This window comes from Sinocyclocheilus anshuiensis, unplaced genomic scaffold (genome assembly GCF_001515605.1).
Source record: "Sinocyclocheilus anshuiensis isolate Anshui unplaced genomic scaffold, SAMN03320099.WGS_v1.1 scaffold1726, whole genome shotgun sequence".
Classification (NCBI taxonomy): domain Eukaryota; kingdom Metazoa; phylum Chordata; class Actinopteri; order Cypriniformes; family Cyprinidae; genus Sinocyclocheilus; species Sinocyclocheilus anshuiensis.
Genome location: NW_015546155.1, coordinates 4239 through 27025, shown reverse-complemented (window position 1 = coordinate 27025; position 22787 = coordinate 4239). Strand labels below are relative to the sequence as shown.

At 37.7% G+C, this 22787-nt stretch overlaps 1 protein-coding gene and 1 pseudogene across 2 annotated transcripts; one reads left to right on the top strand and one right to left on the bottom strand.

Annotated features, from left to right (window-relative positions):
* Positions 1–8474, top strand: part of LOC107701332 (importin-13-like) — a 42163-nt pseudogene extending 33689 nt beyond the window's left edge.
* A 664-nt stretch (positions 8475–9138) lies between these two features.
* LOC107701330 (fizzy-related protein homolog) lies at positions 9139–21756 on the bottom strand. 2 transcript variants are annotated; one of them, XM_016503319.1, is made up of 16 exons: positions 21517–21756; positions 21082–21229; positions 20374–20475; positions 20184–20247; positions 18971–19098; positions 18738–18814; positions 18002–18107; positions 17635–17712; positions 17476–17541; positions 17275–17377; positions 16727–16908; positions 15545–15778; positions 15364–15468; positions 9700–9792; positions 9573–9610; positions 9139–9481 (listed from the first exon to the last, which is right to left on the bottom strand). In XM_016503319.1, exons 2-16 carry the CDS (start codon positions 21154–21156, stop codon positions 9307–9309), a joined length of 1626 nt encoding a protein of 541 aa, XP_016358805.1. In that variant the 5' UTR covers positions 21157–21229; positions 21517–21756; the 3' UTR covers positions 9139–9306. The 2 variants fall into 2 exon arrangements, with proteins under 2 accessions (XP_016358805.1, XP_016358806.1); XM_016503320.1 differs by having other exon boundaries at positions 9407–9610.
* Positions 21757–22787: the final 1031 nt, after the last annotated feature.

Below are 22787 nucleotides of genomic sequence, written 5' to 3'. Positions count from 1 at the left end.
TGTTTGATTAGTGTTGGTAACACTGTAACTGTAACCTTACACTAGTAAAAATAAAAAACATGATTACACTGTATAATGCCTAACCCCCTCTAAGCTTTTAAAAAAAGAGTCACACCTTGGCTATTCATGGACATTTTTGACCGGGGAGACAGTAAGAGTGTAACTTGATGTAAAACTAATTTCCTTGATGTAGTAACAGAAAAATTATGTACTTCTTTTGGGATTTTAGGTCATTTAGATATATTAAATTTCTCTATTTTCACCATCATTTGTTTAAAAGGATAGTTTAAAGGGGTCATATGATGCGATTTCAAGTTTTCCTTTCTGCCAATCAGAGCAGACTGCGCTTGTCGGAAGGAGGGACTTTGTTGAAAACGAAGCGTTTGAGAGAGGCGGGGCATAGAGGACCTACAATAATGTACAGTATTTGAAAAATAATGTGTTTTTTGAACATTAAAGCATGTCAACATATTCTGTTACACCAAATACACAAAATAATGATCTTTAAAAAAGCATCATATGACCTCTTTAAGCAGAAATGAAACTTCAGTCATCATTTACTCACCCTCAAGTTGTTCCAAATCTGTAAAACTTTCTTTCTTCTGTTGAGTACAAAATAAGATATTCTGAATAATGTTGGTAACCAAACAGTTGACGGTAGCCACTGACTTCCATAGTATGGAAAAATATACAATGGAAGTCAATGTTTTGAATATCTTCTTTTGTGTTCAACAGAAGAAAGACACTCATACAGGTTTGAAACAACTTGAGGGTGAGTAAATGATGACAGAATTTTTTGGGTGAACTATCCCTTTAAACAAATAATCAAACTTATGGAACTTCACTGTAGTAAAATCTACACTTTTATATATAATGACTCTAAAGTAAATTGAGAATGTATCATGTATTTGAGCAATGCCGGGCCAAAATCATGTTATGACAATAATGGCCAATATATGTTATAGAAATGATTTTGACATTATCCAGCAATCATTTGTCTTTTTTTGAAGCGTTATTTTTTTCAGTAATGCTTACCCAGTGGGCAAATGATGTTGAACAGACATCAAATTGACATCAAAATTTACGTCAAAAACAGGTCAAATATGAAAATCAAACTGACGTCAAAAACTTGACATGACATTGATTTGGTGTAAATTGAATGTCAAAAATATCGGCCATCATATACATTAAAACAATGTCAGTGTGGGATTAACTTCCTATTTTCACCCAATTACCACTGGAATAAATTGCCTTCCAAACTGAATTTAAAATGATGTTACGGCATCTCTATCAAGACTAATATTTGACATCAAATTGATATCAAGCTGCCCGCTGGGTACAGACTCTCTCTCTCAGACTCTCTCACTCTCTCTGTCCGTGTAAGATTGTGTGTGTGTTTTGCACTATGGATGTTTAATATTCTCACCCCTTCATTTCTGTGTGTGTGTGTGTGTGTGTGTGTGTGTGTGTGTGTGTGTTTGTTCAACATTGTGACTGATATGTAGATTTTATTTAACACATTTTTAAAAATTGTGTTTCTCATTCAATTTTGACAGAGAACAGCCAAGATGTGAGATTTTTTATAACCACCTAGATTATTCTAACAACGTTTTTGTTGTTGTTGTTAAGATTGCATATCTAAAAAAAAGATCCTAGATTGGGGAAACCATTTTTTTTTATTATTACATCATTAAAAAATGACTGAAAATCTTATAAGCGTAAACAGATCATTAGTTCAATTTGAAATTTTGATTATATATTTTTCATCTGTATTTATATGAATGGACCAGACATGAAGCTGATCGTGCTTAAGAGTCATTTCACAGTGGGATTGACTGTAAGTCTTCTGTACAGAGTCCTCAGTGTATGTGGATAATGCAGGCGCTGGGGTTCCTGCTCTCAGCCCTGCCCAGTGACGAGCTTCTGGGGAAGCTGCTCTCCCTGGTCACCCCTCACATCCAGCAGCTAGAGAAACTAGCCAATGAGCCGGTGAGGAGCAAGAAAATGGATTTGTATAATACACAATAAATATAGTTCCAAAGAAGTTTTTTTTTTTTGTTAAATCCTTATGTCATTCCAAACTTGAATTCAGTGGAGCACGGAAGAGGATATTTTGAAAAATGTCAAAATATAAAGACAATAGTGTCCAGTGTTGTTTTGGATCCCACTGACTTTTCTGTTCCTTTAAGTTTGTCTACCTCATAACTTTATAAAGCAGCAGTTTAATTTTTACTCAGCATTTTTACTCTCTTTTACCCTTCGATGCAGCCCAGCTCTGCTAATAAGCTCCTTATAGTCCACATCCTCGGCCTGCTGGCCAATCTCTTCTCCACATTTGACCTAAACAAGCAAAGCGAAAGATTGGAGGTCATGAGGCCTGTCCAAACACAGCCACACAACGACAACCCGGTATGACAGCCCATCGAGACTCAAACTCCAATCAGCTATTGTTCATTAGAATGCATGTTTGAATCAAACAGACCCATAAAATGAACACCCAACAGCTGTTCTGGGCATTTCTCAGGTGGTGGTTGTCCTGCAGCAGGCCTTCCCTCTGATCCAGACCATTCTCAACAAGTGGCTGAATGAACCGGAGGTGGTCGAGGTCAGTGTTTGTGAACGTGTGTGTTTGCGTGAGTATATGAAAGATTCACTTTTCTCTCACCTCATCTCAGGCGGTGTGTGCTGCCTTTGAGAAATCACTGAAGACCCTTCTCCATGACTTTGCACCACTGGTGACTCAGCTCTGTGAGCTCATTGGTCAGATGTTCGGCGCTTACCCACAAGCCTCGGCTTTAGACCTCACACGACAAGTAATGACACAGTCTACTTTACATAATACAGTTATTTGCTTGATGATAGGTCAAGCATCATAAATATCATTTGTTTTTTCTTTTCATGTTTCCCTCTAGTTAGTTCACATTTTTGGCTGTGAGAAGGATCTCTTTTCTCCAATCACTGCTCTGTTGGAGCTGATTACCAACATCACCATATCCATTTTTCAGCTCGGTAAGAGATTAGAATGAGTCACTATCAATATATTAACAATGAGTTCTATCAAGGTCTGAATTTAAAGTGATTAATCAATTCACGAAAAATCATTTTCATTGATTTTCATTTCATATCGTTCTAAACCTGAATGACCAGCTTGTTTTTGTTCGTTTTTTCAACAGAAGAAAGACACTCATACAGGTTTGAAACAACTTGAGGGTGAGTAAATGATGACAGAATTTTTTGGGTGAACTATCCCTTTAAACAAATAATCAAACTTATGGAACTTCACTGTAGTAAAATCTACACTTTTATATATAATGACTCTAAAGTAAATTGAGAATGTATCATGTATTTGAGCAATGCCGGGCCAAAATCATGTTATGACAATAATGGCCAATATATGTTATAGAAATGATTTTGACATTATCCAGCAATCATTTGTCTTTTTTTGAAGCGTTATTTTTTTCAGTAATGCTTACCCAGTGGGCAAATGATGTTGAACAGACATCAAATTGACATCAAAATTTACGTCAAAAACAGGTCAAATATGAAAATCAAACTGACGTCAAAAACTTGACATGACATTGATTTGGTGTAAATTGAATGTCAAAAATATCGGCCATCATATACATTAAAACAATGTCAGTGTGGGATTAACTTCCTATTTTCACCCAATTACCACTGGAATAAATTGCCTTCCAAACTGAATTTAAAATGATGTTACGGCATCTCTATCAAGACTAATATTTGACATCAAATTGATATCAAGCTGCCCGGAATGCCCCGTTTTTTTTTTTTTGTTTTTTTTTTTTTTTTTTTTGGGGGGTGGGGGCTGGGGTATTTTTAGGTGAACTATCCCTTTAATGGTATATCAAGTAACTTTTTCCACTATTAAAAGTTTTACCCCTAAAGAAATGAATAGTAAATATGACAAATATTACTAAGCACATGACTGGCCTAGAAAAAGCATGGTGGCTGCTATGTTGAGATCACGTGACCAGCATTATATTACCAATACTATTCACTTTAGCTCAGTAATCAGACGCTTTTGTTGGCTAGTGAAATAAATAAAAAATACCCTCAACATGCACAATTTTACAATAATTGTTATGACATTAATGTATGAATTTACAGTAATTCTTACCATAGGAAAATGTTGTTGTAGGCTCCAGAGATCATCCAGATGTGGTGGAATCATTTATGCAGCTTCACACTCAGGTCTGTGGTTTATTTTTGCCATAGTCTGCAGATTTTAGATGCTAATCTACATATATTTACATACAGTAGATTACATTTTTTAGATCAATTTTCATTGTTAAAAAATTACCACTTCTAATTTTTTTACCATGTAAATGTCATGACCTCATGGACTTTGTTTTCCTTTTTGCACCATTTACCTTCATTGTGTTAATTATGTCATTTGGTTCAGGTGTGTCTTGTTGATCTTCCTTGTTTGGTCGTGTATTTAAGTTCCTATGTGTTAAGTTTTAGTGGTCCAGTCTTGAGTTGTTAATGTCTGCATGTGTGCTACCTGTATGTTTGATTACCCTTTTTGGATTACCCTTGTTGGATTAAAGACTTTTGATATAACCTTCTTCATCTTCGTGCACTTATTATCACAGCGTAGCCATGACAGTAAAGAGGTTTCCCATGTTTTTTTTTTTGTTGTTTTTTTTTTTTGCTAATATTTTCTCTGATGTCTGCAGGTATTGAGAAGAAAGTCTGACCTTTATCTTTCAGACCGTCTTGACATCAAAGCTGTTTTCTACTGTGGTAAGCATCGCATCAGCAAGTGTATTCACAGCTACAAAATTCATTTATTGATCCATTAATTAACTGTCTATGTCTATGTAGGAATCTTGTCATTCAAATTTCCTGAAACTCCAACACTGAAAGCAACTTGTCTGCTATTCGTAAGTACAACACTGAACATGTACCAAGAAGCAGTTCATCTTCATAGACCGCTGTAATTGTACACACAGCGCAAATACTACAGCTTGTACTGGAACACTTTCTGTACCATTAAAGGGGTCATGAACTGAGAAATCTAAATTCACTTGATCTTTTGACATATAAAAGGTCATTGTACTATAAAAACATCTTGTATTAAAGGGGTCATGAACTGAGAAATCAAAATTGCCTTGATCTTTTGACATATAAAATGTCATTGTACTATAAAAACATCTTGTAAGTTTCAGAATTCAAAACTTTCTCGTTAGTCTAAAAACAGCTTATATTGAAGCCAATCTGCCAAAACGACAAAGGTTGTGGAATGTGCCACTTTATGACGTAATAGAGTGGGGTAAACACCGCCTCCGCAGAAGAAGATCAACGCCTGCTTCTACACGACTGCCTGTTTAGCCCCACCCACCGATTCACGCACATAGTGGGTAAATAACGAGAGAGGCACACGCAGGTCTACGCAGAAACCAAACTATAAAGATGCTCCGAAGACGACAAGATACTGTACAGTGCCAAGCTGTGGAAAAACAGTCTTTGCATTGTCTTCCTTCTGATTAAAAAATTAGGAAAGAGTGGATGAAGTTTATTTTTAATGAAGTTCCAAACCGCGTCAGTAAGAACTTGGTCCTTTTGTTCACTTAATTTCACCGCGGATTCATTTACAAACAAGGGACAATTCGATGCAGGATTTTCAGAAAGATTGAAACTAAAAGATGATGCTGTGCCAAATATATTGGATCCGACAGTAATGTCGCACCACACAAGTGTGAGTTACTGTTTTTATTATGTGGTCACTATTGCTTTGTCTGTTATTACAGATCGTTTGATATGTACTGAGTATTTATGCGTTTTTAACCTAAATCACAGCAGCATCCATCTGGGAAGGATGTAGGCTGTCAAACATAGACAACTGTTCGCCAATCATAGCAGTGGGCGTTTACTTCTGAGTCGACAATCCACCATGCCTATTCAAACACAGTGTTCCGATGAGGGCAGTCAAAACAGGACAGAAAATAGCCTATTACTTCTAAATTATAGATATTATATCAATATAACGTTATTGATAACGTTATAAGCGGACCTCAGAGAACAGTACAAAATAATAAAAAAGGCAGTTCATGATCCTTTTATTACTTGTAATATTAGTCACCCTGTACATACGAGTAGAGTATATAGTACTCAAGACTGAGCTCTCTTGATGCTCCTGCACAGACGGAGCTGATCTCTCATTGTGATGATATTCCTGTTGTGAGGGAGGTGCTACAGGAGGATGGCAAGCTGCTCCTTCAGACCCTACTAGAGGTCAGATATTTATGCATGTATATTGTTTCCATCAGCAAGTCAATCATATAAAAATCTGTGGTTTCAGACAGACTCTGTGTGCATTGGTGTTTGCCATTTCTTAGTCACTCTTTCTTCAAGTTACATTGTTACACCAGTAGGTGGCAACAGGTGACTTATCATTGAATAATTTATTCAACTGATTCATTCAAACACTCATTCCATTCATACAAACATTCACTCAAGCAGTTTGTTCAAAAACACCTATTCAATTAATTCCATTTGTTAATATTTGTACTATGATGGTCTTTGATTATATTGATCAAGGTAATAGATTCAGGAGTAAATTAAGTGATGGTTTTTATGAGTGAATCATAGAATAATTCACTCCATAGATTATATAGATGTATATATAGGTAGACGCCCTATTAGTGGCTGTTTTTATGGGCCGCTATACATAAGCCGTCCACCATATTGGAAAGTTCAAAGCCGATTCTTGAACACTCTAGCAAATTGTCAATGTCTGCAACCCTAGTTATACACATGTATGAATATCTATATCTGCAATAGACTTCAACAGATTATTTTGCTTAACTAACACTTTAGCTAACACGACATTTAAAAGGTACTATAATTTAAAACATGTAATATTGAGTTAATACATGTTAAAAACACAAACCAACACATTCTTATTTGTGAAAATGTATCCAACTTCTTCATGAATTTAAATTTCAACAATTTTTACAACCAGAGTCTGCACAGTGTTGTGGCATCTTGAAACTCATTGATTTTTATTGTGAGTGACAACACATTGACTGTTCCAAGATGACAGACGCTTCGACATGTCTGGAGAAGTCGTATGTGGCATCTACCTATACATATCTGTGATTCACTCAACCATTTTATTTCAGCAAACTGAGCCATTCAGGATGAAAACAAGTTTTTTTTTTCTGAGTTAATCATTGTATCACTGACTCAAACAATTCATTCAAAAACAGATTCATTCAGGAGCAAATTATCTGACTCTATATGAGTGAGTAATTGAATCATTAATTTAACCTATTTTTTCAGTCACACTGATTTTCTTAGTATGAAAACAAGTGACTATATTTAGGAGCGAGTCACTGAATCATTCACTTAGCTAATTTGTTAAAAACAGATTCATGCAGCAATTAATTAAGTGGCTTGTTATTAGTGAGTCATTGAATCATTCACTGATTTGTACAAAATACTGATGAATTAAGGAATGAAACATGACTATTTTGTGTTTTTTGGACAACAGAAAACAGTATATTGTTTCTAAAAGTAATTTCATTGGTGGTGCAAAAAAATGTCTAAAATGTTACCCAACATTAACTTGTTTATTGAACTGTTTTATACAAGCAATATCAAACTAACCAACCTGAAACATAGAAATTCAGTCCATTCTTTTATAAAATCACACGTGTATTTCAGCACAGTGTTTTTTTAATTTTGTAATTTTAATTGCATGTAAAATTACTGATGGAAGTGTTTTGGAAAAATTTACCTCATATGGAAATGTTAAATAGGATTATCTAGGCATAAAATACTGTATATATATTATATATTTTGCATGTAATGACCAATTTCATTATGAATGCAGGCCATTGGAGGTCAGTCTCCAAGCAGTCTGGCAGAGCACTTTGCCGAAGTCTTGTTTTCAGTAAGTCGTAACTGTCCTAGCATGCTGTCTCTGTGGCTTAGAGAAGCTCTTCTGCCCCCTGGCTTCCCCAGCTCACATCTCACCACTGAGCACAAAGAACACTTCTGCCAGCAGATCCTCAGGTAGAACCATGACTTTAACATTAACACCAGAACAGGCACTCTGCACTTTATAAGCATTTGTTTCGTCTTTTCAACTGTTCACACAGGGAACAAGTGAGTAAGCGACGGATGAAGGACATTGTGAAAGAGTTTGCTTTGTTGAGTCGAGGACTACAAGGTACTGAGTATGCAGCAAGCTACTAAACACACTCTCTATGCAAGATCCAGAATGGATTCTGAGTTACAATTGCTTTACTGTTGTGGGGTCAAAAGATACAGTGCCCTGTTTTGAATCAAGCCATATTGTTAACGTGTTATGATTGAAAAAGCAATCTGAATGACTGAAATAATAGATATGATTTTGATTTTTGTAATCCTATCACATCTTCTGTAAACACCACAACAGCACTGATTTCACCACAAAAAAAATCTTTTTTTTTTGCCTATTAAAACAATCAAAACATCTTTAAAACGAGATACATTTACTCATGACTTTTTTTTTTCAGAGAATATATCTCTATTTTTGTTTTAGGATAAACCTTGCTAAATGTTAATTAGGTTATACAAGGTTATGCAAGTCTTATACATTTATATTTATCTTATAGATTTTTATGAATGGTGGTTTTTCCAGTTCTGTGGAAACCTGTGGAGTTTTGCAAGCTGTTTTAAGTCTTTTATGCTCACCAAGTCTGCATTTATTTGATCAAAATACAGTAAAACATTAAATATTCAAATGTAAATAGCCGTTTACTTTAAAAAACCAGTCTTCAGTGTCACATGTCCTTCAGAAATCATTCTAATATGCTGATTTGCTGCTCAAGTATTATTATCAATTTCTTATTATTATCAGTTGTTATTATCAACTGTTGAAAACAGTTGTGCTGCTTCATATTTTTGTGTAATAGTAAACAAAAAGTTTGAAAGAACAGCATTTAGAAATAGAAATCTTTTGTAACATAATAAAATCTTTACTGTCACATTTGATCAATTTAATGCATCCTTGATGAATAAAACTATTAATCTATTTAAAAACAACTCACCCCAAACTTTTGAAGGGAAGTGTACAAGACATACAGTAAATACATCATTTTGTCTGTTTGTCATAAAAAGTGACAGGATTAGTGTTAAGTGTATTTATTTCTCACAGATATCATGATCTGTTTTGATACACATATAAAATATTGAAATGTTCATAACAAGCCATTTCATTTTAACCTCATGACTAAAAGTCATGATAATGACAATATAGGTCATATAGGTTAATTTCTCTATTAATACTTCTACTTATACAATAGCACATCTGTTTGGACTTCCACAATGTACAATAATAAGAAGAACGGACTGAATCTTAACATAAACAAATAAAGCCCTCACTGGCATTTTACGGGATAAAACCGAAATCTGCTGAGTAAAAAAGTGAGAGTGAAGGAAGTGCTGTGGTCTCTCTCTGTCGGAGGGTCTAGAGTTGATGCAAGGACACAGAACAGAGTGAGTTCAAGGCTTTCATTCGTTCACGTGATTGGATGGATTGCTCTCCGGCTGTGAATTACCGTATCCTGGTGAAGAGGTTCAACACTGATTTGGATTCCTGGAGACAGAAGACAAAAACAAATGTGAAACAGGTAACAGTAAGATGCAGGACAAGCTGCACGTCTAAATGTAAGACTTCAGCCTGACCTTGGTGCAGCGTGTTTTGCTGAAGACATTCCAGAACCTCAGCGTCTCGTCTCCTGCTCCCGTTACGATGGCCTCGCCATCTGGAGACACTGCCTGTACACAACCAGAAGCATCCTCAACATGCACTCCCTTCTCATGTGTGTCTGAACTACCACAGGATCACATTATTAAATTACACATCGAAGATTTGATTACTATTTGTCTTCACCGGTCATTTGTACTTAATTGAAAATCAGATCCAGAGCCAACCGTGCCTTATGGATAATATGGCAGTTTACACCATCCACAGTGTCTCTCTGTACTACTCTGAGCTATACAGCGAGCTTTCCTATTGGTACACTTGGAAAATGTTCAGTGTTATTCACTTTGATAAAACATACATCTAAGTACATAATGACAAAAAAGATTAAATATTTGTATTTTTATTGGGCATACAGAATGTACTGATGGCAATGTGTTCATGAAGCTTCAAAACATTTATGAATCCTTTGTTTTAAATCAGAGTTTTGGAGCTTGTATCAAACTTTGCATGCCATGTGATTTTGAGAAAACGAGGATTCATACCGTCATACTGTTCCCTTTCAAACGGTCTCTCCCGCTATGAGTAAACTCCTGTTTGCTCTGAATACTGATGCCTGATTTGATCACGTTCATGTAGCTACATGAACCAATGGCACTTCAACATGCAAAATTGGTGGAGCCGACTGCTATATAAGTCGGGTTCAGAGTGCCATTCCGTCAGAATTTTTCAACTTCAGCGCAAATATCATCTCTTCACTAGACTCTGAAGCAAGAAGCTCGAAGCTTGCTACTCGCTGTGGAAGAACCCCCGGCAGCGGAAAGACCTCCTCTTCAGCGCCTTCTCTCTTGCGGCTATCCGGCAATCACATAGAGTAAATTTTCTAGAGCAAATTTCCTCTGTGTCGTTGCAAATGCCGCGCTGCTTATGTGGCTCATGCAGGGCACCCCTGCATGCTTCAGACGAGCACAGTGAGTGTGCCGCGCCCACGCTGAGGCTGCGCTCACTGAGACAGACTGCTCTCACTACGAGAGCATATGTCTCGCCCTGCTTCGCTCGCGTATCGCCTTCTTCTCACGCCGGCACAGGTCCCGCGTGCTCACTCTCCCCGCAGCACTTTGATCCGCCAGTGTGTTTTACACATGAAGATCAGCACTTCTCGTCTACAACGAGCGGTTTGATTTTTTTAGGTGGATCAGAGGAGAATGCTGGCAACGATGATTTAATTTCGCTGACAGCTTCAGGTTCGAGTGCACCACTTGCCTGGGCCATGCCCACGCTGATGATGCACTCACTGAGACAGACTGCTCTCACTGCGAGAGCATGAGTCTCGCCCTGCTTTGCTCGCGGATCACCTTCTCCAATGAAGGCGGCCCCCGCCACTCCCGCTCTCTCGTTTCTCCCTCCCAGCTGCCTCGGCAGAAGAAACAGTGAAGTCACAGGGCTGAGCGACCGGGCTTGAGTGATCTCACGCTGGCACAGGTCCCACGTGCTTCACTCTCCCCGCAGCACTTTGATCCGCCAGTGTGTTTTGCACATGAGGATCAGTGCCCTCTTTTTAGGTGGATCAGAGAATGCTGTCACTGATGATTCCATATCACTGACAGCTTCAGATTTGGAGGTTTGGGCGTGCTCCGGAGAGGATCCTGACACACTTCTCCCCAATGTGTTATTATGGGCTGGTGGAGAGTGAACTGATTCGCATCCTCTCTAGGCTGTGGAGAATCTCGGCTTAGAATGGTTGGCTCCGGAAGAGCCTGCCTGCAGCCGCTTAGAAGTGCAAACTCTGCTTGCAAAAGGAGCGAACAGCGAGTCAGGCTTTTACAGCCGCTACTTCCTTGTTCCCAAGAAAAATGGTGGGCCCAGCCATCTGAACCACGTGCTTATATAAACGCCTGTTCAAGATCCTGACTTTGAAGCAGATCCTCGCGCAGATATGCCCCTGGGACTGTTTTTTTATTACATTCACATCCAGAAAGCCCCTCATCACAGATCGCTCTTGAGATTCATGTTGGTGGGGGTGGCTTATCAATATACTATCCTACCATTCAGACTGTCAGACTGCCATTCAGACCGCTGCATCAGGGCTATGGCCCCTCGCCTATTTCAATCAGGCGTCCCGTTGGGACTGACCTCCACATGGAAGGTGGTCACGACAGATGCCTCCAACTCAGGTTGGGGAGCTCTGTAAAAGGCATTACCTGCCTCGAGATGATGGTGGTTTTTCTAGCCCTAAAGTCTTTCCTGCCAGCCTTAAAGGGGCACCACGTCCTGGTACGTTTGGACAACATGACGGTGGTAGCCTTTATAAAGCACCAAGGTGGTCTCACGTCACGCTGCCTTCAGGCTGATGATACACGGGGCAACGTTTTGAGCAATTTTGCTGGGCAACTTTTTTTGAGCTCCCCGTTGCTTGGGCACTTTCAAATTGAGAATGGGTAACACATTTCTATCTGGACACTTTAGATAGGTTGTGGGCCCTGTGTATCACCTTGTTGCCCATTGATGGCAACATTAGCCAAAGTTGCCCGGCAACATTGCTCAAAAAGTTGCCCCGTGTATCATCAGCCTCACAGGTTGGCTTGACGCCTCATTTTATGGGCACAGTGCAACCTTCTCTCACTGAGAGCAGTTCACGTGCTGGGCAGACTGAACCAAGGAGTGGACATGCTGTCCAGGGGCAACGTAGCTCCAGGAGAATGGAGAATGGAGACTACATCCCCAAATGGTTCAGACGATCTGGTCTGTCTTTGGGAGGCAGAGGTGAACCTCTTCGCCTCAGAAGACAAATTTCACTGCCAAATTTACTCCTCGAAGCGAGATGCCCTGGCCCAGGATTGGCCCAGCGCTCGCTTGTATGCATCCCCCCTGCTAGATAAGAGCCCCCTTCTATGCTCAAAGTTTATGTGGCAGCCATCATGGTGAATCATGCTCTCGTGGCTGGCCAGTCAGTCGGCAGAAACAACCTTATCGTTAAGTTTCTGAGGGGAGCTCGGAGACCGAATCCGCCTCATCCTCATGCTGTGCTGACCTGGGACTTATCTATAGTCCTCAGGGCCCTACGAGGCCCTCCCTTCGAGCTGCTCCAGTCAGCTGACTTGCAGCCCCTGTCGCTTAAGACCACTCTCCTTTTGGCTTAGCATCGGTCAAGCAGGTGGATGATCTACAAGCACTGTCGGTCAGTGCTTTGTGTCTTGAGTTTGGGCCTAACAACTGTAGAGTCATCCTCAAACCAGGACACAGCTGTGTGCCTAAAGTGCTCTACACAGAGCACAAATCATTACCCTTTTAGCTCTTCCCAATTTAGTGGATGAGCAGGGTCCCAATCCACTCTGCCTGGTTCGGGCTCTTAGAGTGTATGTTGAGTGCTCTGGCCCATTTCAGCACTCAGAGCAGCTCTTTGTGTGTTTCGGAGGCTGCTCTAAGGGGCTTCTGGTTACATAGCAGAGACTATCTTGCTGGATAGTGAATGCTATAGCCCTGGCTTATGCCACAGTGGGTTTACAAAAGTGAGGGCCCACTGTACCAGGGGAATGGCCTCCTCCTGGACTTGGTCCAGTGGGATTTCCATCGACGATATCTGTGCGGCTGCCGGCTGGTCATCGCTGTCCACCATCACCAGGTTTTATAACTTGGACGTCCCTGTCCTTCAGGCACAGATTTTGCCAGCTTAAGTTTACCTAATCCCCTCTGTAAGTGAAGAAGGTTTTGTTATGTAGTCCTCAGCCTAGTGGCTTGGGTCTCATAATTAGCTCATTCTTGCTCCGGGGCTGGGCTTCGTTCTGCACTTGCTTATAGCACGGCTTTTGGATGTGTTCCCCATAGTGTTTAACACAATGGGAGAGACCGTTCGAAAGGGAACGCTCCGGATACTAACGGGAACGAGCGTTGCATAAGCTGCCATGCTATAAGGCTGCACGTGAGTTTCTGATGAAAGATTCTGATGAAATGGCACTCAGAGCCAACTTATATACCAGTTGGCTCCACCCGTTTTGGCGGGTTGAAGTGCCATTGGTTCGTGCAGCTACACTAATGTGATCAAATCAGGCTTCAGTATTCAGAGTAAACAGCAGTTTACCCATAGCATTTAACGCAACGCTCGTTCCCTTATCTCATAATTTTTCAAACATTATTAATTGTCAATGTTAATGCAGTAAGGCATGCGATTAATTCAAAAATCCTTAACACGTTAAAATAATTATTGACGCAATTAATTAACACAAAATTACTGAAACAATTTCTATTTTAACCCTTTAGATAAAGCAAACCAGCTTCTCTCTAGTAGTAGGTATAAGCGGCCAGCTAGGCCTGGGCGATAAAACAGTATCGATATTTATCGACGGTACACCATCATTGATAACGGTAGGAAAAATGTTTGATATATCACACGATAGTTTCACACTTTTTCATGTAAAGGCACGTGGCTATGAGTGACAAGCAGACAGCCAACAGAATACATCAATGGAAAACTTATTTATTGACCCTTATGACTGGTTTTGTGGTCCAGGGTCACATATTAGTTTAGACGTTATGCAAATTTTTTTTTATAGACAGCCCTTATTTCATTGCATTGAATAAACAATTTAATGAGGTGCATTATTTTGCTTATTGCGCCCTCCTGTGGCCTCAGGAGACAGGCCAAATGTTTCCTTAACACTTATTTAATCGGCAAATAAAATATAAGAAAGATTTTTGTTTCAATTTTATTTTGTGTTTGACTGTTAAAACCAAATTTTGTTGTTGTTTGACTAAATAAATTGGGTAATTTAAAAATACAGTGGTTAAATTTAAATATTTTTTTCTACTGCTCTGTTTAAAAAAGTTTATTAAAAAATACAATAATTATCCATATCAAATTATATGTAACATTATATCATGATACATTTTTTAGCTATATCGCCCAGCCCTATGGTCAGCTCAAGGTGGTTGGTTTAGGGTTTTTTTGCATCATGTGGTCCTGTTCGGTATCACAACTTGACTTATCTACTGTACTATACACTATGAATTCTGAAAAGTTTTTTCAGCCTTTTTTAAATTAATGAATGTATTTATTTAATGTGTGCTTTGGTGTGCACAAATGTATCAATTATATGAACTTCTTATATCATTTGGTTCTTTGGTGTCCTTTTGGAGTCTCCAAGTGTCCTTTTTTGAAGACATCTAAATTTATCTTGAAATAAGCTTGCAGAAAATACAGTTTTGTAAGAATCATCCTTCAATATTTTGGTTTACTTTGCTGGATATAGCAAATAATGACAAAATAAGCGTGTTAAATAAGATAAATGGTATATGCTTAATTTCATGATAAATGTGCGATTAATCATGATTAATCACATTTATTAATCCGATTAAAAATTTTTATCTATTGACAGCCCTAGTTAAAATATTTTTTCTTTCAAAAAAACAGTACGTTTATGCCAAACTACTTAATACGGTTTTCTTTTCAAGAATTTCATTCTTTTAATGTATTTTTTTCTTCATTATGATATCAGGACAGTTGCCTTACGCAAATATCAAAATTAATTTTAATTTTAATTCAGAAACTATCAACATGCTCATCATAACAATGTGTTCAAGTCATTTTATGTATGAACTGCATCTCTACAGTATTTTTGGAAAAATACTAGATCCAAAAACACACTTACCAAGTAGAGGACTCGGTATGAATGTCCTGTGAGCTTGGCCACCTGGGTGAGCGATGGGTATTTCCACACCAAGATCTGGTTCTGGGAGTAGCCGTGTGTGCTGACCTAGTGGACATCAATGGTGAAAGCCAGTATGGGAAAAAGCATTTGATTTGACTGTGATTGTAGATGCTTGTCTTACCAGCTCGTTGGCGTGTTTGGACCAGGCCAGGTTGCAGACCTGTGAGCCGGTGTCACTACTCTGTAACGCCTGTCCGGTCAGAGTGTTCCAGAAGCGAAGGCAGCGGTCAGCTGTTCCTCCTCCGGAGGCCAGCAGGCCGTGCTGGTGAGGAGACCAGGCGATGGCCTTCACGGCGGCCAGGTGATCGCTGTACTGCTGCACGGGGAGCAGACTGGAGTTGTTCCACACCAGTAACTAACAACAGTAGAAAAACACACAGTTTTGTCATGCTTTTTAGACCAAATTAAATTTTTTATTTGTTTTGCACTCATGCTGGAAAAAAACATTTGGTCTTAATTGGGTTCTTATCAACAAATCTGAAATCAGTACTCTAAAATGGTCCGTGTTCGTTCCGTTCATTTATTTTTTAACATAATATTGAAAGCAGAAAAAAAATGCCTTGATATAGAGTTGCAATAAACACTTTAAAAATCTGTACAACTATAACAGCGGATGACTATTATTCTGTTACAAGGAACTGAACAACTGATGACAGCATGGATTGAACTCTAGTTAACCAATCAGCGGGAAGTTGAGTTTCATGCTCGCCCACATGTGGAAATCGAATATTCAAGCTGCATTTTCTACACCTAAACCTAAAAATAAAAATCCAAGCCAAATTTTGGCAGTTTACACCATCCACAATGTCTCTCTGAGCTATTCTGAGTTATATAGTGAGCTGTCCTATTGGTATACTTGGGAAATGTTAACTGGTATTGGATTTGATAAAACATAAAAGTGTTTACAATAAGAAAAAAAATGGACTGGTGTTGTGTGGATTACTTGTGGATTATTGTGATGTTTTTATCAGCTGTTTGGACTCTCATTCTGACGGCACCCATTCACTGCAGAGGATCCATTGGTGAGCAAGTGATGTAATGCTAAATTTCTCCAAATCTGTTCCGATGAAGAAACAAACTCATCTACATCTTGGATGGCCTGAGGGTGAGTAAATTTTCATTTTTGGGTGAACCATTCCTTGTTTTCCAATTCTTGTTTATTCATTATAATTTTTGGAAAACTGAAAAATTAAAAAAAGCAACAAACGGACCATGTTCTCAGCCAACTTAGTCAAGTCTTGCATGAAAGGGCTTGTTCAATTCTTCTGCTAATCAGATCATCCTGTTTACATGACGCTCTAACCTTGTTATCGTTCCCTCCAGAGGCGAGGTGCTGGTGGTCAGGTGACCACTTGAGGCCACACACTTCCTGCCTGTGGCCCTGGAGGCGTCTCTCCACAGGAGGAGGTGTCCTCACGTCCCGCTGCAGAATCACTCTGTCCCGGCTACCCGACGACAGCTGCTCTCCATTCCACGCAAGTGCTCCTGAGGTTATATGAAGATTATTTGTTCTTGATGAAGATCTTAGTTTTCTTAGTCAAAACAAATCTGCAAAATTACTCTGAGAGTGATTTAAACCAGCAAAGATTTAAAGTCAAATCAAGTTAAGTCACCTTTATTTGAATAGCGCTTTATACAATACTGGTTGCGTCAAAGCAGCTTTACAGTGTCAAACAGGAAAATAGTTTGTCAATGATGCAAGAAGACAATGACAGAGTCATTTTTTCAGCTAAAGTCATTTCATTGATGATTCAGTGATGTCATCATCCAGTTCAGCTCTCTTCCAATAGTGTCTGTGCAATCAGTCAAGCGTCCCCAACTAAGCAAGCCAAAGCAAAGTGAGACACAAACCTATGCGTGCTGAATGTCCCTCCAAACTGGTCAGCTTCCTTCCTCCGGCTGCGTCCCAAATCTGGACAAATCCTTTATGGGTCCCTACAGCCACCAAACTTCCCTGAGTGAATAACAAAGAAGAAAATATTACCCTAAACAATCACAAATACAATCACAAGTCAGAAATCTTTATATAACATATAAAAGGTTTGTGCTGACCCTCTCATTCCAACACACTGATGTAACAGAGTCATCATCCACTGATAAGTCACACAACCGCGTCACCTGTGTAAGTTTGGAAGTATAAAATGAAATGCTGATTACTGCCATTCATTAGATCACATCTGTAGCTGTTTGTCCTTACAGTTTGTCTCATACCTGACTGGTACAGGCACTCCACAGGTAAACACAGGCCCCCAAACCAACACTCAAGAGGTTTCCAGCTGACCAGTCCACCTGTTCACAATCGTTTTCAGTCAAATTACATTACATTACGTGGTTCTCTGAAAAACTTGATTCTGATTGGTCAATAAAGTTCTATATTTTTAAATAATGACCAATGACTGTATAATTATAAACTTTAAAACCGCTGTACCAGGCAACAAATTCCTTACAGTCAGCTGGTCATTATATCGCAAAAAATAAAGTAATAATAACGTACCGTCAGAGTGATACAAGACCCCTATCCATTATTTAATATTTATACAATTGTAAATTTGTAAAGATATTGGTAAATGAAGAGTACCAGGTTGAGGTAGAAGTCATCCTGCAACTCTGGGGCATCAAGAACCTTGAATGGGATCTTGGAAATCTTGCGAGCTGGCTTTCGGGGTGAACGTAATAGTTTGTGACTACAGACAATTAAAAAAAAAATAAAAATTTAAATCACACATTTAAGTTTTATCCCAGTGAAATGTATAGAAATTCACAGGCATGTCTAATATTTGGATAACATTAACAGTATACAAAAAAGTCATGTTGCTTTTATGAGCTATAAACAGAAAAATCACCAAAAAAAAAATCTTAATCAGTCATTTTCTATAGAGAAAAAATATATACGGGCCATAAATTAAGAATTTGTTCTCATGACTAATTTGTGGCCCTGTTTTATTAATTGGTTCCCTTTTTTAGTTAAATCATGTCCATGTCAGATTAATTTGTTCCCTCGTCTTCACAAAGTCTTGGGAACAAATTCTTAATTTGTTGCCACAATATATTTGTCTTCGCTTGTCATGTACGGGGGCTCTGTATTTTTGCCTTCTTTTATTATAAATATATCTAAACCTAAAAACAATTTGCCAAAATGGTGAGAAAAATAAGCTTAATTCGTTTATAAAAACAAGTAAATTTGTAGTATTTTGAAATTCTTCTGAAGTAAATTTGTCATGTTTTACAATAAAGATGTTTTGCAGTGCACACAAAAAAATAATAAATTATTAATTATATTTTGAATTAATACCGAGATTACAGAGAAACTATACCTTTTGTTACTGAGAGGAGAGAGGGAGTAGGGGGAGATTTCATTGTCAAAAGGCACTCTCTTTGTGTGGATGGTGTACTGAGAGACAAAAGAAAAACAAGAGTCTAATACAGAATAACAACATGTGAGAAAAAGAGCAGAAAACATGTAAGTTTCTCCAGTGAGCTTTTTACGTGACAGTGAATCTCACATGGATCTGTCATGTAAACGTTACAGTGTGTTGAGTGGGCTCACCCTGAAGAGGCTGTGTGTGTCCTGCATGAGGATGGTGTGTCGACGGTCATCCGTGTGAGGATCAGGCATGGTTTCGATTCCTGCTCCCAACAGCTCATTCCTTAGCAGTGCAGCATACGCCACAGCATCTGCAAAACAGATTTTGTTACATTTTTTATTTTAATATTTATATATTTTGCTTTAGTGTGCCAATAGGAAACACTAATTTCATTCCTTTTGCAAACACCCAAATGGCAAACACATATATGATTTTTTTTTCAGCAAACTTTTGAATCTATCATCTACCTATATCTATCTATTTATCTATGTATAAATATAGATAGATAGATAGATAGATCCAATCCTGAAAATAAATTGTACACAATTGTTTTCATTGTTGATAATAATAATACAAATAAATGTTTCTTGAACAGCAAATCAGCATATTAGAATGATTTCTGAAGGATCATGTGACACTGAAGACTGGAGTAATGATGCTGAAAATTCAGCTTTGCACCACATAAATAAATTACAATTTCATATATTTAAATAGAAAACAGTTATATTAAATTGTAAATATATTTCACAGTATTACTGTTTTTGCTGTATTTTGGATCAAACAAATCAAACAAAAATAAGCTTTTTTTTTTTACATAAAAAAATCGAACCAATCTAAAACTTTGGAATGGTAGTGTATATCTATTCAAAATGATCAAGTGACAGTAAACAGTTTTATATTGTTAAAAAAATATATTTCAAATAAATGCTGTTCTTCTGTACTTTCTATTCATGAAAGATTCCTAAATAAAGTATCAGTTTCACTCAGAAAAATCTTACCAACCCCAAACTTTTGAAAGGTAATGTTTGTATTGTATTTTATTCTAAAATAAAAAAAATTGTTTACAAAACATATGAGTGTGTGTTGTGTGTATATACAGTATATTACGTATATATAAATACACACATATGCATGTATATATTTAAGAAAAATATTTTTTGTTTATATATAAAATATTTATATATATATATATATATATATGTAAATATTTTTCAAATATATACATATTGTGTATTTATATATTCATAATAAATATACACAGTACACAGACATATATTATGAAAACAAAAACCTATTTTGGATGCGATTAATCGTTTGGCAGCACTAGTTTGTATATACTGTATATCAGTTCACTGTGAAAATCGAGGGCATGTACAAGATGCTGAATGACTTCACCTTTCCCTGTGTCTGTACTAGCATCCTTCGCCCGCTGATTCTGATTGGGTGACCAACAGTTCTCCTGCAAACGAACATGCAAATATCAAGTGAATTTTTAGTGGTGCAATGAAATTAATGTATTGGCTTTAATCTATTATTCTTCTTTACTATGGATGATTGTAAACACTTCAGATGAATGGTAACTTACATTGGCATAGTGGAAGTTTATGCTCCAGTTGCTGCCGGCACGTGTGGGGATGAATCTGTCTCCTGATTTCACAGTAACCGGACTGCACGCTGCATACCCTGACTGCATAAACAGTAATACACAGCGGAAACAGACAATCATTATGTGTAATATTTATATTTCTGCCTCTTTAAAGGGACAGTCCTGCCAAAAATCAATCTTCGGTCATCATTTACTCACCCTCATTTCATTCCAAACCTTTATGACTTTTCTCATTCTGTGGAACACCAAAGAAGTTATTTTTGAAGAATGTTGGTAACCAAACAGTTTTGGATCCCATTGACTTCCATAGTACTACTTTTTTGACCATACTATGGACGTCAGTGGGACCTGAAACTGTTTGGTTACTAACATTCTTCAAAACATCTTCTTTGGTGTTCCACAGAATGAGAGAAGTCATACAGGTTTGGAACAACTTAGATAATACTAGACAACTAGGATAATTGTATTATCCCTTACAGTATGAGTTGATTTTTTATCTCATTTTACAATTATTAGGTAATACATTTAATAAATGCTAATCTAATTATTCAGATTAAAATTGTATGTTAACGAACTGCTTGCACTGACATGCTTGACACAAGAACGTGTTTACTGTATATGGTTAGAAGTCTAGTTATAAATATGGCTAAATTATAAACAGACGTCTAATGATCTTTTTATGCTTACCTTGGACAGGTGGCCCTCAGGGACGTTCTGGTGATTGATTTGCCTTAACAGGCGTCTTTCATAGTCCTGGTCCATTTCTACTGTAATCTACAGTAAGACTCTCTCCTTCAGTCTGCAGATGGGGGTCCTTCCAGGTCTCCTCCCATCCCTACAAAAAAAAAAAAGGTGTATCCATCATTGAATAACACTATACTCACAATGAGTTACTAATTAGCTGCTCCAATGACAGCTGTCAGTAGGTGTCAAGCCAACATACCTATAATACAGTACAGGAGGGTTCTAAACACGCGTATGTAATCAGTTGCCATGGCAGCTCGCTAACTTAGCTGCACTGAGCTAACAGAAGCTTAACATCCAACACAATGACACGATAACAACGTTTTTTTATGAGTTTAATACATTTGGAATACCTTTAGACCTCGTAAATCAACTTACCTTAACCAAGTGCTCAGGAAACCCACATTATACTGACTTGTATGTTCAGCTACGTGCGCAATGATTTCCTAAATATCTAACTTAGTTCGTGCTTTCCCGACTCTGCAACAAATATTAAGGCTGTTTCGGTAACGTGCTACCAATTTTTCGGTCTTCAGAGATAACGGTGCGATCATTGAGCAGAGGGCATCAATGTTTATGTTCATGTCAAGATGGCGAGCAAATCAGCTGCGAGGGAGAAGAGTGTAATTCCGCTCACTACCAGAAGAGGCGCAGCGTGGCGCTGTCAGAGCAGAGCAGACAGTCCTGCATTATAATGTCAGAAACCACCAGGACAGATTACTGATGATTTCTTCATGACTAATGTGTGATTAGGAAGCTCATATGTGATATATTATAATATATTACATGCAAATCATTTAGACAATGACTTGAATACACCATTTCTAAAATAAACCGGTTTTAAATGTCTGAATTCAAATTAATTTGGATATTATTTTGTTGAGTTTAAAGTGTAAAAAAAAAAGCTGATTTCAATAAAGGGAAGAAGTCTTGTTTAATGCTGACACTTTTTGCCATTTGGCATTATTATTAAGCGTGCAATTTAAAAAAGGTAATCAGTAAAGAAGTTTTGTTCTAAAATATCTTTTTTTATATATATATTTTGGAAGCAAGAAACATTACAGAGGAAAACACATTGAAAAGGAGGGTTGGTTATCAATATTTTTAAAGGTATTATATCAAGGCCGTCTGCTCCCACACAGGAACTGCTTGCCTCTGAACATCAGCTGTAGAAATGTGACATCTGCTGGTCGCCATGTGACAAAATGAAGATTCTCAAGTAAACAGCAAAGAAACAATTCCCACTGTCACATTAAACAGGCATTAAAATTATATTTACTCACTTGCTTTAGCTGTATCAGATTCATATATATATATATATATATATATATATATGGAGTCAAGACATCTGCAAATATAATTAAAAGATGAATATGAGACAAAACTACAGAATGTCACTTTTTATTATTAGCTGTTTCAACACATTCATGTTTTAACAAATAAAAAGGATGGCACTTTTAGAGACCTTTAAAGTTGTCCAAATGAAGTTCTTAGCAATGCATATTACTAATCAAAAATTAAGTTTTGATATATTTACAAAATATAGGAAATTTACAAAATATTTTTATGGAGCATGATCTTTACTTAAAGGGGTCATATGATGTTGCTAAAAAGAACATTATTTTGTGTATTTGGTGTAATGAAATGTG